Consider the following 15,705-nt stretch of genomic DNA (forward strand, 5'->3'; position numbering starts at 1 on the left):
ATGGAAGGGCGGGATTTCTCTCCGTCGCTTCTCCTCTGTTTTCTCTCGTTATGGTTGGCTCTTCGGTCTGTTGGGCTGCGCTGCCAAGGGCACCGCTTGTAGCGCTAATTACCGCACTGCGGCGCCTTGCGAGCCGCCCGGGGGGCCTCACGGTGGAAGGCTGCGGCGCGCAAGCAAGCAAACAAGCCAAGCCAAGCCAAGCCAAGCCAAGCCAAGCCCCCGCGGGGAGGGGGCGCGCCCTCCGGGAGCGGCGCTTCTAGGGCCGGGAGCGCCCGGGACCCGCGCAGGTGGCGCACGCCGCGCTGGCTGCCCTTGGCGCTCCGCCTGGCCGGGCCGCGGCCTCGGGCGCAGGGAGACCGCAGGCGACGGGAGCCGCGGCCGGGCGGCTCAAGCGGGCGCGTCCCGGCCGGTGCTGCACCTGGCGCGCGCCGGAGCTGGACGCCGAGCCCGACCGACTCCTCGCTCCCCCGCGGCCTCGACGGGAGGCGCCGCCGGCCCGGAACGGGCTTGTGCGGGCCCCCTTGGCTGTGCTCGCGGGCCGGTGCATTGAAGGCGCCCGCGCCCTCGCACCTGCACGGCCTCTGCGCTAAGGGGCCCCGTGGCTTCCTTATGCCGGCGCCCAGGGTTTGCTATCGCTGCGCTCGGACCCCAAAGGGTGAGCGCTGCAGGCTTCCCGCTGATGCGCCCTGCAGGACGGCCCTCCCAGCATGGTTCGCGTGCTGCTGCAGGCTCTGGGCACCTGCCTTTCTGGTTTGGCCGAGTGGCTGCATTTCATCGGTTGTGATGCAGAAAGTCATGGCTGGTGGGGTGGACGGTGTTGCTCCATCACACTTGGGCTGGACCCACACAGCACACGTCCTTTTCCAGGCTCGGACAGAGGTGCTGCCACCCCAGCGTGAGCCAGCAACTCCACCAGAACAATGCAGATGAGACTGCACACAAGTGTGTGTGTGTGGGGGGGGCAACGTAAGTAACTGCCTGGAGGAAAGTTTACACCTGCTGGTTCAAAACTGTGCACTTAAAGAAGTGGAGATGGGAGACTGTTTAGTTCCCCCTTTGCACAAAGGCCAGATGCCCTTCAAGATGCCCACGGAGCAGCCCTGGCAGCAAGGGAAAGGGGCCAGAGAGAGGGCCTCCGTGTGGGGCAGCAGCCGGGGACTGTGTGCGGCGGGCAGATGCTGGGCCACCACAGCAGGAAGCCCACCTTCCAAGACACACGCCCGGAAGCTTACCTTGAATTGCAGTGCAGTTGTGCAACGCATGGGCCTACATCCAAGGGGAAGGTAGAGCCCGGGGTGAGCTCCATGGGTGCTCTTTTCACCACACCATCTCTGTGTTAATCAGGGCCAGCTGTGCAAAGAGGCCAAGGGAAAGTTCAGTCACCAGGCCCCTCCATTTCCTTCTTTTTAATAAATCACAACTTCAAGAGATTCAACACCAAAAATACAACAGTGGGAGAACACAACATCCATTTCACAGAAGTTGGCCCAGGAACTGCCTCTCTGGGGCAGAAGTCTTGCGAGACACCAGAGGTGGAGGAGAAGGAAGAGAGCAAGAAGAGCTGAAGGGGGGAGGGGCACACCGATTTGGCCACATTCCCAGGCAAGGAATTACTGTCTGTGCCCCTCGGGTAGAGTGGGGTAGGGGGGCCTTCCAAAAGATCCCTCTCCCTGTTTGGGATTGGCGATTGCATCTTCCTTCATGTCCTTAGTCAGATATACTCAGGGATGGGAGCAACCCGTGTCCAAAGTACTGCTGCAGGGGTTGAAATGGAAGCGGACTGGAAAGGGAAGTGGCCGCGCCACCACTTTGCAGCGACCTTCTGGGGCCGCCGCCGCCCCCTCACCAGCTGAGCAGGGAGCCCTGTGCCTGCCCAAGCATTAGCCTGCCTGTGGCTTGGGCAGGTCACTCCAGCAGTAGGTTCCAGGGCATCCAGTCTGTCCCTCCCACTCCTCATGGGAACACACCAACTCGGGCACCTCCTCGAGGCGGCTGGCACCTGCATACCCCACTGGCACGCTGGAGTCAGAGCAGCAGGAAGGGCGGGAGGCAGGCAGAAGAGCAGTCGGGAAAGCAAAGAGGGTCATCCATGACAAAGCATGTATACAGGCCACGCAAGTCTGCCCTCTCTGGTGGGTTTCCACAGACCCCCCCCCTTGCCTACCAGGAGGGTGAGCGGGGCTGGAGCAGAGGCCCCTCCAGCCCACTGCCTGAGGAAGTCACTTTGCCAGGTCCTCATCTGCCACCGCAAGAGCCAAGCTGGCCCTCAACACAGAGGACGTGTGCTCCGCCTGGCAGAGATCTCGGCTGGCAGCCTGCCCATCCTCTGAGCACCAGCAAGCACCACTGGGCAAGGGCGCTCTAGATGGAGGTTTCGTCACACTTGGCCAGGGGCACCCCAGCCAGGTAGATGCGGGCCTGCTCCGTATCCAGCTCATGGATGTAGAGGTGCGGATAGCCATTGAGGCTGCCGTTCTTCTTGGCTGCGGCTAGCGGGTGGCGCTCGTCCTCGGGAGAACTTGGGGTCTGTGGCTCGTGGCTGCAGCTTGTGGTGGTCGACTGCATCAGGTCCAGGCCGTTCCGCTCACGACAGATCAGCTCCTTCTGAAGGCGCTCTCGCCGTCGCTGTTCGTGCAGCAAGAGGCAGCCGCTGCTCACAATGACCCCCAAGACGAAGCAGAGCACGCCGACCAGGACGCTGTAGCTGCGCTCACCAGACCTGACGGCACCGAGGCCCCCCTGGCTGGCATTCACCACACTGTACGAAGCCACCACACCGCCCACGCCAGACTCCACGCAGCGGCACGTGTAGTCCCCCAGAGTTGCTGCTGCCACGGTAAACTCTAGGCCATCGCTACGCACAATGTAGGTTGACGGCTCTTGAGAAGGTCTCTGCCACTCACAGCGGGACCAAGTGGATCGGGGGACACAGGGCAGGACCACTCGAGCAGACACCAGTACTGGCACTTCTATGGTGGTGGGCAGCTCTGCCGGGAAGATGACAGAAAGTTAGAGGGGATGCAAGCAAGGGCAGCCGACGATCCCACCGAAGGCCCCGAATCTTAGAGGCAAGAGCTCGGGTGCTATCCATGCATTTCGTCAAGCCTGCTGCTGGATGGGAAGCCACCGCATGCTCAGCACCGGAAGCGCATGTTCCTAGCACAGCTGAGGTTCCATCTGATCTGGAGCTTTCTGGACCAGGGTCCCCAGCGCTTTAGAGCTGGCAGACACATTTGGAACTGTGGGCGTGTGTTGCAGATGCCCTCCCCCTAAGTCTGCCGTGATGGGCCCAGCCAGTCACAAAACCGTCATATCCCCGAAGGCAAACTGGGCCGGCCCAAAGCGAAGCACACGAAACCATCCCTGGTGAACCTTGCTTTGCCATGGGCCAGCCTCCCACTGGTCAAGAACATTTAAAAGCTTAAGAAACAACACGAAAATCAGGAGGCGCAGGAAGCCTGCGGATCGCCAGGGGCAGGAGTGCCTGCTGGGTTATACAGGGGCCAGGCTGAAGATCTCCCAGGCGAGACCCATCGCGTTTTGAGACGCAGCTTGCCACACTGTGCTCTGCTGGCAGGGAGCGCCACATCCAGCACAGCAAGAGAAAGCACCGCTCCACGGAGCCTTCAAGAAACATTTAGTTATAGGTGCAAAATGGAGGCCATGAGGAGAAGGGCCTAAGCCAGGGACCCCCCAACACTGACTTCTTGGGTTCAACCCTTCACTGGGACGTATTTCAGAAGAGGAGCCTGTTAGAAAGCAAAGCCCCAGCCACAGCCCAGGGACCTTTAGACCAGCCGGGTCTTTCTCCCAGCGTCTGCTGCTTTTCCGGCTTGTTCCCCACTTAAGGCTTGACCTTCTGTGATTGCAATCAACTGGGAGCTTACACTGGAAACGTCGTATGGGCTTGCTCTCAACTGCACTGGATTATTCCGGGAACAGGCTAACACAGAGAAGGCACGCCATTCTCCATCCAGCCTCGGTGGAAATGCCATCCACATTCAGCCCCAGACAAAGCAATGGGGGCACACACACACCCATCCACCCCACAAGCCCTGGGAACCTGACTTTAGCACCTTTCTCCTTCAGCCCGTGGAAGCCCTGGCAGCCACGCCGTCCACCCCTTGCAACCGCGACCACCGTGCTGAGCAGATGGGAGCACTGCAGAAGAGGAACGGCGCTGGCCCCCACCCTGGGAGTTGCCCCCATTCACATATACACCTACCCTTCCTCTCCGCTGGACACAGTGCCAGGACCTTCACGGATGTGATGTCCTGGATCAGTCTGAGAAGAGGAAAACAGGGGCTGCAGAGAAAGTGATGTCTCCCCCCCACCCCCCGCCGCCGGTGCTCAACAGGTAAGGGGAGCGCCCCCACCCCACTGATGGAGAAAAGGCTGCTGCCTGGAGCAGGTGCCCAACCCCCGGAGGCCGTGGCTTCCCCCTCCCCTGCCGTCTGCCCACAGCCCAGCCCCAGGCAGACGCACAGGGCCCAGCAGGCCCCGCTCGAGTTGCTTGAGTGAGCCATGGGCCCTGCTGGGATCCAGGCAGCTGGCCTTCAGAACAGAGGGGTGCCATGTGCAGATGGCTCGCCCTTGGAGGTCGCCTGCGCTTACCCAGCCTGTCCATGGTGTTCCTGGCATGTCCCCAGGTCTGTGTTCCAGGCGCAAGCAGGATCTCTGGCCAAAACACAGTCCTGGCAGGTTCTGTGCATGCTGCAGGTGGCTGTGCGGATCTGGGCCACTTCATTGTCAGAAGCCACATACAGCCAGTTCTGCAGAGAGAGCAGGGAGGGCAGGCACGCCTCATGAAGGCCCCGGTGTGAGGAGGGATCGTGATGGGACAGGCCGCAAAGGCTGCCTCCCCAGCACAGGTGAAGAGGGACCCCCAGCCCATCCGCAGAAAGGTTCTGCCTTTGATGCAACATTCAGAAGGCGAAAGGGTTCACATGGGCAGGTGGGGGTGTTTTCAGATGAGCACGAGGGAGCATTCGGAAAGAGCGGTTTCTATGGAAACCAGTCAAATTTTAAGTGAGTTTCTTAATACGCTTTCTACACTATTATTTCTATCTGTGCTTGCCGCACTTTTGCCATTCCCTTTAGTGTTTCCCAGGCAGCCTTATCCTGAGGGGAGCAGCATCCCCGCCGGGGCGACCACGGCCCTCCCCAGCTGAGCACAGGGCAACGGAAGCCAGGCTGGGGGGCGCTGTGGGGGGCGGAGGCCCTCCTTGCTCTGCTCCAGCGCGCTTCCAACGCCCTCCTCTTGCAGGAGCAGCACAGCCTTCAACTGATCTGGACGCTGATCCGAGGGGCAGCAGCCGCTGATGGGAATCGTTCGGTCCATCAGCTGGGAGCTTTGAGCTGTTCTCTGCCATGACACTGATACCAACTGTGCGTGATTGGAATCACACTGTGGCGGCCGTGCCAGTTTTAGGGAAGGAAAAAAGCAGCTGTCCGAACAGGTCAGGGAGAGCCCAGCAGTTCCGAGCACTCCCACGCGGATGCACTCGCTCCCCCCAGCGCTCCTCTACACACAGCACGGTTCTCCCGCTCTGCATGATCTATGCGGTTTTCACTAGGCAGCAACGGAGAGAGAAGCAAGGCCCACCCCTTCTCCAAAGCAGAAAGTCTGCCAGACGGACAGGACACATCTTGTAAGTACAAGCCCGTCCTCTTCTGTGCAACGACCAGAACTATGCACGGTACTGGAAGTGGAGCTGCACCACAGACGCGTACGAGGCCAACGTGATCCTGTCAGTTTCTCTGCGAGCCTTTTCCTAATTACGGCTGGCACAGACTTGGCCTCTCACAGCAGCTACGTGTGGGGTCAGAGTTTCCGTCAAGCAGCCCCAAGATGCCTTCCTTGGGTCATCACCGCTCACTCAGATCCCATCAGGCTGCACTGGAAGCCGAGGGTGTTTTGCACTTTACACTTGTCTACAATGTACCACACTTGCCATTTTGACGTCTGTTTGCCCTGCTGCAAAAGCAGCTTTTGAAGCTCTTTGCTACCCCTTTTGTTTCAACCATCCTAAATAATTAGGGGTTGTCCGCAAACTTGGCAACCTGCTTCCCAATCTTAATTCCAGATGGTTCATTAAGTTAACACGCACCAATTCCAACAAAGGTCTCCAAGGGGCCCTTTGTGCACAGCCCTCTTTGGTGAGGACCATCCATCACTCCAGCTCCAGGCTTTCTGCTCCTTATTTTTATTATTATTACATTGCATTTCTGTACCACTCAGAGCTGAAGCTATTTACCATTCAGCCCGTTCACAAGAGGGCCTCTCCTCTTCCCAGCGGCTGCCAAGTTTGCTTCATGGAGAATAAGGCTGTCAGTGGCTACTGATGTTTTCATGTTCTCTATACTTTACTCTATATTCTTGACTCTGCTATTGAATCAGATTCTACTGGGGAGGTGCCAATGAGGCCGTCGAGTCCACAATTAATGGATGAATTTCAGTTGTTGCGGCCTGATGATGTGGACAAGGTGCTTGGACAAGTACGTCCTACCACCTGCTTACTAGACCCTTGCCCATCTTGGCTACTCAAGAAAGCCAAGGACGGGATTGGGACCTGGATCCTGGAGGTGGTCAATGCCTCTTTAAGAGACGGCCAGGTACCTGCCCCTTTAAAGGAGGTGGTAGTCCGGCCAGTGCTAAAGAAGGCATCCCTGAATCCAGAGGTGGCCGCCAATTATAGACCGGTGGCCAACATCCTGTTCCTGGGCAAGGTGCTAGAGCGGGTGGTGGCGGGACAACTCCAGGCACTCTTGGATGAAACTGATTATCTGAACCCATTTCAGTCCGGCTTCAGACCCGGATATGGTACTGAATCTGCCTTGGTCGCCCTGTATGATGACCTGTGCAGGGAGAGAGACAGGGGGAGTGCGTCCCTGTTAGTTCTCCTGGACCTCTCAGCGGCTTTCGATACCATCGACCATGGTATCCTTCTGGATAGGCTAGCGGGATTGGGGGTTGGAGACACCGCATTGCGGTGGTTCCGCTCCTATCTCAATGGCCGATTCCAGAAGGTGGTGCTGGGGGACCATGGCTCTGCGCCATGGCAGTTATGCCATGGAGTACCGCAGGGGTCCATTTTGTCCCCTTTGCTATTTCACATCTACATGAAACCACTGGGAGCGGTCATCAGGAGGTGTGGGCTGCGTAATCATCAGTACGCTGATGATACCCAGCTTGATACCCAGCTCTACCTCTCGTTTTCCACCAATCCAGGTGAGGCAGTGGCTGTGCTGAACTGGTGCCTGGCCAAGGTAATGGGCTGGATGAGGGCCAATAAACTGAAGCTCAGTCCAGACAAGACAGAGGTCCTGTTGGTGGGTGGCTAGGGCCTCAGGGTGGGGGACTTGGGCCCTGTCCTAAATGGGGTTGCACTCCCTCTGAAGGACAGGGTTCACAGCTTAGGAGTGCTCCTCGACCCTGAGCTGTCTCTAGAAGCTCAGGTGACGGCAGTGGCGAAGAGTGCCTTCCTTCAGCTTCGGCTGATCCATCAGCTGCGTCCCTTCCTGGAGAACAACTGCCAGGCAACAGTGACACATGCGTTGGTAACGTCCCAATTAGACTTCTGTAACGCGCTCTACGTGGAGCTACCCTTGAAGACAGTCCGGATACTTCAATTGGTGCAGAAAAGAACTGCCAGGTTGCTGATGGGGACTGGGCGTTGTTCTCATATAACCCCAGTTCTCCGTCAGCTTCACTGGCTCCCGATTGACGTCCAGATCCAATTCAAGGTGTTGGTTATGACCTAAAAGCCCTCAACGGCTTGGGACCTGGTTATCCAAAGGAACGCTTGCGTCCATATATGCCCTCCCGCCCCTTGAGATCGGCAACAGATGCCCTTCTCCAGGAACCCTCTGTGAATATTAGGAGGGTGAGTACCCGGAGGAGGGCCTTCTCTGTGGTGGTGCCCCACCTATGGAATGCGCTCCTCAGAGAGGTCCACCTGGCGCCGTCGTTATTTGTTTTTTGGTGCCAGGCTAAGACCTTTTTATTTAAAACTTAATTTAATTGTTACCTTATTATGTATTTATTGGATTTTAAATTTTTAAGCCAAGATGTTACTGGGCTTTTTAATCTTTAATTGTATAAACTGTTATTTATATGTTTTAATTACGTTGTGAGCCTCCCCGAGGCTTTGTTGCAATGGGGGCGGCATAGAAATGTTTTAAATAAAAAAATAAATATACAAAACTGATGCACATTCCTAAAGATTCTAGCTGTGCCTTTCCTATCAGAGGCCTCTGGAGGGAACACAAGCGGGACACTGTCCCTGCGGTCGCATCCTGCTGGGGGCATTTGTTGGACACTGTGGGAAGAGGATGCAGGACCAAATGGTTCCTGGGCCTAGTCTAATTCCAGGATGCTTCTTGGACTCTGTTGTAAACCACCCAGAGACTTCCTGGGTGGTCAGTAAGAACAATGACATATTTGTGAGGAACTGTCAAAGAACCGCATTATATGAAGATGCAATACTGCACTGAGAAGCCAGCCCCATGCTTCTGCCACGGGGAGTGGGGAAGCTCAAAGGCCTGCAGAGCAGCTCCTTCCCAAAAGCCCCAGTGCCTGGCAGAGCCGCTTTGGGCCAGGCAAGCGTGCCGTGACCTTCCCTCAGCAAGGTCCTCCCTCACCTGGTGCAGCTGCAGGTTCCGGACGGGTTGGCGATCTGGAAACAGCCTCAAGTCCTCAATGAGGGAGAGCAAGGGGCCGATCTTCACAGCCTTGTGCACGTGTCCGTCCTCTGGGAGTGTCAAGAGAGCGGGTCAGTCCACTCCGGGGGCAGCTTGGTTCCAGTCCCCTTAAGGCTGCTCTGCCAACCCTGCACTGCACAGGCCCCTCAGCTCTGCCCCCTCCATTCGCCCCACCTGCGCAAAGGCACCTGTACCGGCTCCTCACCTGTTCCCAGGTACAGCACATCATGCTCCTTCCCCGAGAGCGCCCTGACTCGCTGTGCAGCCAGCCGGCAGTACCGAGTCCCTGGGCTGACTAAGACGGGCCTCTTCTCCAGCGGGGCGACCGGCCCGTCCATGAGCGGGTGGTCGCGGACAAAGGTCAGGACGCGGTCTGGGAGGGCCAGCGAGGATGCGATGCCCTCCCACTTCGGGCTGCTGGTGACACACTGCGAGGGAAGAGGAGGCAGGCGCACTGAGGCCAGGCAGGGCAGGGGGCCTCCTCGCCGCCCCGAGGTGTGCCCCCACGCCCCCCCCACTTACTGCCCCCGGCCGCGGCTCGGGAACGTCGCTCTGCGGCAGGCTCGTCCACTTGTCGCAGTCTCTCCGGAACTCCTTGAAGCGGCCGTTCATCGCGCTCTGGACAGCCTGTGCGCTGTAGGCACAAACGGCGGAGCCACGGTCGTCCTTCCTGCCAGTGGAGGGTGGCGTGACGCCACCAAAAGTTGAGGACTCGTGAACTGGCCTACTGGCCTTTTTTGGGCTGCCTTCAAGGGTACATGCCTCAAACAACACGCAAAGGATAAAGAGCATTCGGAAAGTGTCCGGAGCAGACCGTGGGGTGGGTGAACGGCGCCCGCCGGCCTTCCCAAGCACAGGTGCAGCAGGCCGAGTGGAGGAGCAGAAAACGCACACCCTTCACCCACCCCTCCGTGCAGCTCACCACGGCCCCCGCCAGGCACCAGGCTACTGGCACTCACCCCTGAGCTGCAAAGAGGCCATAAAAGATGGCAGCACTTCCATTGCCCACACGCAGCGTCACCACATCCTTCAGGACGTTGAAGACAGTTCCACTCTCAGGGTCTGAGCAGACGAGCTGAGTCTTTAGAAAAGTTGTCCACCTCTTCTGCAGTGTCTTCTGGCCTCCCAAGTCCCTCTGGAAAGGAAAGGGCAGTGACCAGGGGGTGGGGGGAACGCCAAGCACAGCACCCCCATGCGACGCTCTGAGCAGCAGCGGAAGCCACAGTCACCCATACGGCCTTGAACACCCTTGCAAAGAGTCTGGGCACTTGAAGGCAAGCAGCAGGTAGAGCAGGAAGCAGAGGGCACTCCAGAGCAGTGGGGGCACAGCGCAAGAGTCCCCCACGAGGCCTCCCGCTGCACCGTCCAGCTCACCTTGCAGACTCGAGCCACGCGCGCCACCTTGACCTTCTCATAGAAGTCATATTCACGTGCTGTCTCCGTGAAAAAGAAGTAGATCTTGTCATCTTCGCCATCCTCACTTTCACGCAGGAAAGCTGAGGCCACAAATTCAGGATCTGGGCACCAGGAGGGAAGAACAGAGGCCACATCTAAGCCGGCCTCGAGCAGTCCCTGGCCCCGGACTCTGCCGGCCACTGCCAACCGCCAGCCGTCTGCCCAGCCAGCTCACCCACCGTTCAGCCACGTCACAGAGTTCTCCGTCCGGATGATGTCCGGGGGGCTTCCGGGGGCCTTCTCCATGGCTCGGGATATGATGGGCTCTGTCCCCAGGAAGTTGTTGACCGTGGCTGCGTACAGGGCACCGTCTAGAGCGGGGAAGAGGCATGAGTGAAAAGCCAGGAGGTGGAAGGCATAGATTCCACTGCTGCCTCGGCACCGGGGGACCCAAGCGCAGCCCCTGCCTCTGCCGGGTGCTTGCCCCCCGCAGCCTCCATCCCCGTGCATCAAGCAAGGCAAGAAAAGGACCGGCCTGAAGATGAAAGGGGGTTGGGGGTGGGAGGAAGTGGCAACAGCAGGCCGGGTGTCCTTTGCAGCAGCCTCTGGAAAAACATGCAAAGACTCGGAGAAGGGCGAGGCGTCATAGAGCACTCCCCCCATGCCCCCCCCCCCGTGAGTCCCATTCAAAGAAAATATGGAGAAGGGACCTTCCTCGCTGCCGAGGTCAGGAAACAAAGAGGTGCCGGGGCATTCCCATTATCTGCCCACCCCGCAGGCCCAGCGCGATGACCAGCACCGGGCGCTGGCTAAAGAGAAGGCCGCGCGCACCAGAGCGGACTGCACAGGAGCGATCGTGATGCCCCCGGCACTGCCTCACTTGTGCACACAGGCCGCTGGCAGGCCGGGGTTGGGGCAGGTGGCCCAGCAATGACTCTGTCCATCTCGTCCCACCTGAAGAAGCCGGAAGCGCGGAAATCCTCCCGCCACCCCCCCCGCTCAGACAGCCAGCCAGCCCTCAGTCCTGAAGGATTAGCAAGTGAGAGGCATGGCAGGCAAGGGAAGAGACGGGGCAGGAAGTGCCATCCACATGGCGGGGGGGCTCTACCTGCAGCGCTGGGGCTGAACTTTAGAGCGAGCTGCAGGGAGGGGGCAGTGGCCGCCACCGGCAAGCACCTCCCTGTTCTGCTTGCCTGCTGTCCCTCCCCCAACACGGCGCCCATACCTGCCATGATGGCAGAGAACGGCTGCAGTGGCTCAAAGGGGCACTTGCCCTTCCCGGGCTCGGTCTGCTCCACAGCACGGAAATCACGTGTGTCCTGCCAGATACGAAAGGCACAGCCTCGGTCGCAGAGCAATCGGAGGGAGGCAACGGGCGCATGGAGGCCTCTTCCCCCGAGGGGCCAGCCAAAGCGCCCTCTGCGTGGCTGCGCCAGTTCCACCCACTTGCGCCTGGGAGGCAGCGGCACTGCCCGGGGGAGGGCCAGGGTGCCGCGGTCCAGGCGGGCAGAAGCCGAACAGGCAACTCACAATGTATCCACAGCGGGGGCTGAAGGCGAACGTGCCACAGACAAAGAGGTGCGTCTGGTTCACGAACTCCAGGATGCGGACGAAGTTCTGGCACTCCACCTGCAAGGAGGACAGGTGCCTGCTCAGCCGCCACAGAAGCACTCCCGGCGGCCGCCTGGGCCACGTGGAGCACCAAGACCCCCCGGCCCCAGCCTCCCAGCCATTCCCTGAGGGGAGCAAGGCCAGGGCGCCCTGGACTCTGCAGTCTTTCAGGCACCTTCCTGGCCACGCTCTCCCAGCCGCTTTTCTCCTCGTGACACCCACAGCCTAGCCCCGCGGAGGCCGCTTCCTCCCACTGCAACCCCTGGAACCACAGGGATCCTCAGGAACAGGACCGGTGGCAGGCCAAGGATGGTGGCAGGATGAGGCCTCAGTCAGTCCGAGCAACCTGGGCTGGGCCGGGCAAGTGGAAGCATCAAGGCGCTGAGGCCCACGGCCGGCAGCTGAGCCGCTTGGGCTGAGCCGAGCCGAGCCTAGAACGGGCTCTGGGCGGCCAGGAGGTGCAGGGGCTGCAGGGCCGGCCAGGGCTGGCCCTGCCCCAGAACTGTGGGCAACAGCTGCGCTGCCAGAGATGGGAAGCCCAGCCACCACGGCTGTCAGCAAGTCGGAGAGCCCTTGTTCTTCGTGGCCCCATCTGCAAAAGGGGCCTCTCCTGCAGAGCCAGTGGCATGATGGGCAGGGAGGGAAGCGGCCTCGGGGAGACCGTGGCCCTCCAGCTGGGGGAAGGTACCAGCCCGCCAGGGAAGCCTGTTGTCTCAGGGGCTGTGAGGGGTCATACACAGACGCGCCCGCTTCCCAGGGAGACGCTGGGAGAGGCCCAGATGCGAAGCACTGCTCAAAATCCAAAGCAGGCGGAGGAGGAAGAGGCGCATGCCAAGGGCAGCTACTTCCCCAAGGAGCAGAAACAGCAGCGCTTGCCTCACTCTTCCCCTTCTGCATGCAGGACTCCCTGTGGCCCGGTGGCGCACTCCATGTGACCTGGAAGAGAATGAACAGCTCCGTCTGCACCTGCACGTGGGGCTGCAGCAGCCCCCCCCCACCACAGAAGCTGGGGGCAGCTGCCACCCCATCCAAGGAACAAAAGTCTGCAGCCCAAGCTCCAGGGAGGGAGGAGAGAAGCCGGCAAGGCCCTTGGGCCACGGGGTGGGGGGTGGCAGGGCCCAGGAGCATGAGCCTGAGGAGCACCTCAGGTGGGACAGCAAGTCCAGGAAGAAAGAGCAGAGCTGTCCTGCAAGCAGGGCTTCCCCCTCGCCAGAGTACTGGCCAGCCGGAGAAATCACTCCCGCCCCCTTGCACACATCGGCCAGCCCTCTGGCCAAGACGGCTAATGCGGGGGTGGGGAATCGACGGACTCGGTGTGTGGATGTGGGCGTGGGAGGAAGGCAGAGAGGGCTGCTCTTCCCCTCCGCCACCCACCTTCTTGGCCTGCTGGCTGACTGCGTCCAGAGACAGGGCCACGATGGTGTCCTTGGCCCCCACGTAGAGAGTCCGGGAGCGCGAGTCCACCAGGAAGACACTGTAGTTGGACAGCGCGTCCTGGGAGAAGCGCTGCCCCATCGCCTGCGCCTCTGCAACGAGAGCACCCAGCAGGTGAGAAAGCCACCCCGGCACAGCACGTGCAGGAGCGAAATTTCGGGCTCCTGCGGGCAGAAGGGAGCAGGGAGGGAGGGAGGGAGACTGCGGGAGACGCATCCGGTCAGCGGACACGCTGGGGCTGTTCACCTGGCCAGCGCCCTTCGCACCATTCCTGGCCTGGCCTGTCCCAAACTCTCCCTTCAAACCTACCGCAGGGAAAGCTTGGCGTGCCCTGAGCAAAGAATGCCAGGAGTGTGGCTCGAGCATGCGCGCAAACCCTGCGCACAACCTGGGGAGCGGAGGGCCGCTGCCGCGAATGCAGGTGGCTGGCCCTGCAGTGGAGAGCACCAGGTGCCACCAGCTGGACCGTACTTCCCGGGCTGGGGCGCAGCCTCCGTCTTCGCAGGATGGAGAGGGAGAGACATCCCTGTGCTCACAGCGTGCCAGTCAGCGCCCCCCACCACCGACACGGCCGCCCCTGCGCCGCTGCCTCCCGCCGGCTGGCGGAGCTCCAGCACGCCGTGGGCTGCGGCTGCACTCCTCTCCCAGGGCCAGCCACAGTGGCACCTGCTCGTAGCAGCTGCAGCGCACACCTCTGCGCCTGGAATCGGCAGGGTGCAGCCTACAGGGGCCCTTTCCGACTCACTGCGAACTCCCAGGCTGGCCTGCGGCCTCAGCCCAGAGTTATCCACAAACCGACAGCATCTGCAGGGCCGCCTCGCAGCCTAGCAATACCCCCCAGGGCAGGGGATGGCCCGAGGCTCAGCAGGGTGATGCTGCCGCTCGCCCCCACTTCAGCCTCTCTCATGCAGACGCGCAGAGATGTTATTGGAGCAGTTGGGGTGCTCAGGGTGACCCGGCGAGGTGCTGGGAAGGAGCCGGCCTGTCCCAGCCACGCCTCCCCTGGGACAGGCTGTGCGGACAGGCTGCGGCTGGCACACACGCTGCTACTTTGAAGAAGAGCCCCAAGAGGACGAGGGGAAGAGAGCGCTTTCCCACACATGCCACAAGATCAATATGGCCCTGGCCACATCTGCTGCTGCTGCCCCCGCCACCGGCCTCGGCTGCTGGTGTAGCTAAAGGAGGCGCCAACAGAGCTGCTTTGGGTGGCCAAAGGCCCATGCAAATAAAATGCAACCACCCAACAGATTGCCATAACCCACGTGTACATAAAACCAGTGGCACCCGTGACAGCCTGGACGTCCCTGTCGGTACAAGTCCAGCCAGCAGAACCCCGGTCCGAGTGTGTGCAGTCACGGTGGCTACTCTCAGGCACCGTTTCATGACGACTGCTGTCCTTCGTGGAGAGGTCATTTCAGAAGATGGGGGCGCAAAATTCTTGGTCACTACCATGGCAACTGGCTTCTGACTCCCTCAAGTTCCATCTTGTCTGCCAGGTGACAAAGTACATCCATCAAACTCTCGGTGAATTTTCCAGTTTGGTGGTTCAATGCTGATGACAGCCAGCTCTCTCTATCGCCCCCTCCAGCTAAAGCCAAGGAAATATTCAGGTCCCACATCAGTGTCTGATGTCAGTGATGGACTAGGTCAAGGTAGATGCCCTGGGCCGGCTGAGGGGCAGACAGCGGAAGAGAGATCCATGTATGCAGAGTGAGTTGACGCATCACCTGAGAACTGGACTGGCCATTTGGGCGTTCTCCTGGACCCTGCCCTGCCCTAAATGCAGGTCTCCGTGGTAGCCAGGAGCATTCCTGGAGACAGTTGACCTGACCCTGGGATCGCTGCCATTAGTTACATGGACCATTGCTACAGCCCCCCCACACCCCCCCCCCGGGGGCAGGAACTGTCCAGTGCACATACCCAGCTTTGTAAGAGCTGTAAGAACAGAGGCTGCAGAAAAAACATGTTATAAAAGAGACAAATAAAGCATCAGCACCCCAAAACTTTGTTCTCAGGAGTGGGGGGGATCTTTCCCTCTGCACCTCAGTGGCAAAAGCCGCCACACACAAGACTCACTCCAGCTCATGGGCCTCCACTCAGTCCAGCAACTCCCTGTGCATGGAAATGGCAGCAGCTATGGTCCACAGCAGCCGTGGCTGGAGGCGCCAGGTGAGCCTCTCACAAGGGGGCTCAGGAGCATCAGTGCTGCCCTTCGCCCTGCCTACTCACCTGCCCTCGACTGGCTCCTCCCACTCTGCAGCCCCAGCTGCCTCATTGCCCCGGGAGCCTGGGACTAGCCAGAGGCAGCTCCTCGGCCCCCTCCTTCACAATCAGCCCCATGCAAGAGGAAGGATGGGGAGTCTGACTCCAGATACCCAGAAGGCCCCCCACTCCATGGGCACTGCTGAGTGCAGGATTAGGACCTCCCCTGCCCAGAATGCTGTGCGCTTGACCAATGGGCTAAGGCTTCCCAGCGGCCATAGCGCAGCTCTGCTCCGTGCGTCAGAGGAATGCTGCGTTTGGAGCTAAGCGAACAACAGCCACACCGCAGAGGAGTCATCG

At 60.1% G+C, this 15,705-nt stretch overlaps 1 protein-coding gene across 1 annotated transcript; it reads right to left on the bottom strand.

The window, feature by feature from the left end:
• Positions 1 to 1,391: 1,391 nt before the first annotated feature.
• Positions 1,392 to 13,185, bottom strand: SEMA4F (ssemaphorin 4F). Its single transcript, XM_044428856.1, has 13 exons — positions 13,084 to 13,185; positions 12,586 to 12,645; positions 11,629 to 11,727; positions 11,324 to 11,417; positions 10,338 to 10,469; positions 10,078 to 10,220; positions 9,663 to 9,838; positions 9,226 to 9,373; positions 8,909 to 9,131; positions 8,644 to 8,753; positions 4,615 to 4,772; positions 4,226 to 4,284; positions 1,392 to 2,987 (listed from the first exon to the last, which is right to left on the bottom strand). Exons 2-13 carry the CDS (start codon positions 12,604 to 12,606, stop codon positions 2,362 to 2,364), a joined length of 1,989 nt encoding a protein of 662 aa, XP_044284791.1. The 5' UTR covers positions 12,607 to 12,645; positions 13,084 to 13,185; the 3' UTR covers positions 1,392 to 2,361.
• Positions 13,186 to 15,705: the final 2,520 nt, after the last annotated feature.

This window comes from Varanus komodoensis, unplaced genomic scaffold, assembly GCF_004798865.1.
Source record: "Varanus komodoensis strain SLA01 unplaced genomic scaffold, ASM479886v1 scaffold2, whole genome shotgun sequence".
Classification (NCBI taxonomy): Eukaryota; Metazoa; Chordata; class Lepidosauria; order Squamata; family Varanidae; genus Varanus; species Varanus komodoensis.

What these genes read in the sequence shown, in the direction of transcription:
- SEMA4F (XM_044428856.1), bottom strand. Translation starts at nt 12,606, where the DNA reads ATGCAGAAGGGGAAGAGTGAG. An exon ending in TGTGCTGTACCTGGGAACAG is followed by an intron (nt 8,754 to 8,908) that starts GTGAGGAGCCGG and finishes TGACACTCCCAG; the next exon opens with AGGACGGACACGTGCACAAG. An exon ending in GGAACCTGCAGCTGCACCAG is followed by an intron (nt 4,773 to 8,643) that starts GTGAGGGAGGAC and finishes CTCTCTCTGCAG; the next exon opens with AACTGGCTGTATGTGGCTTC.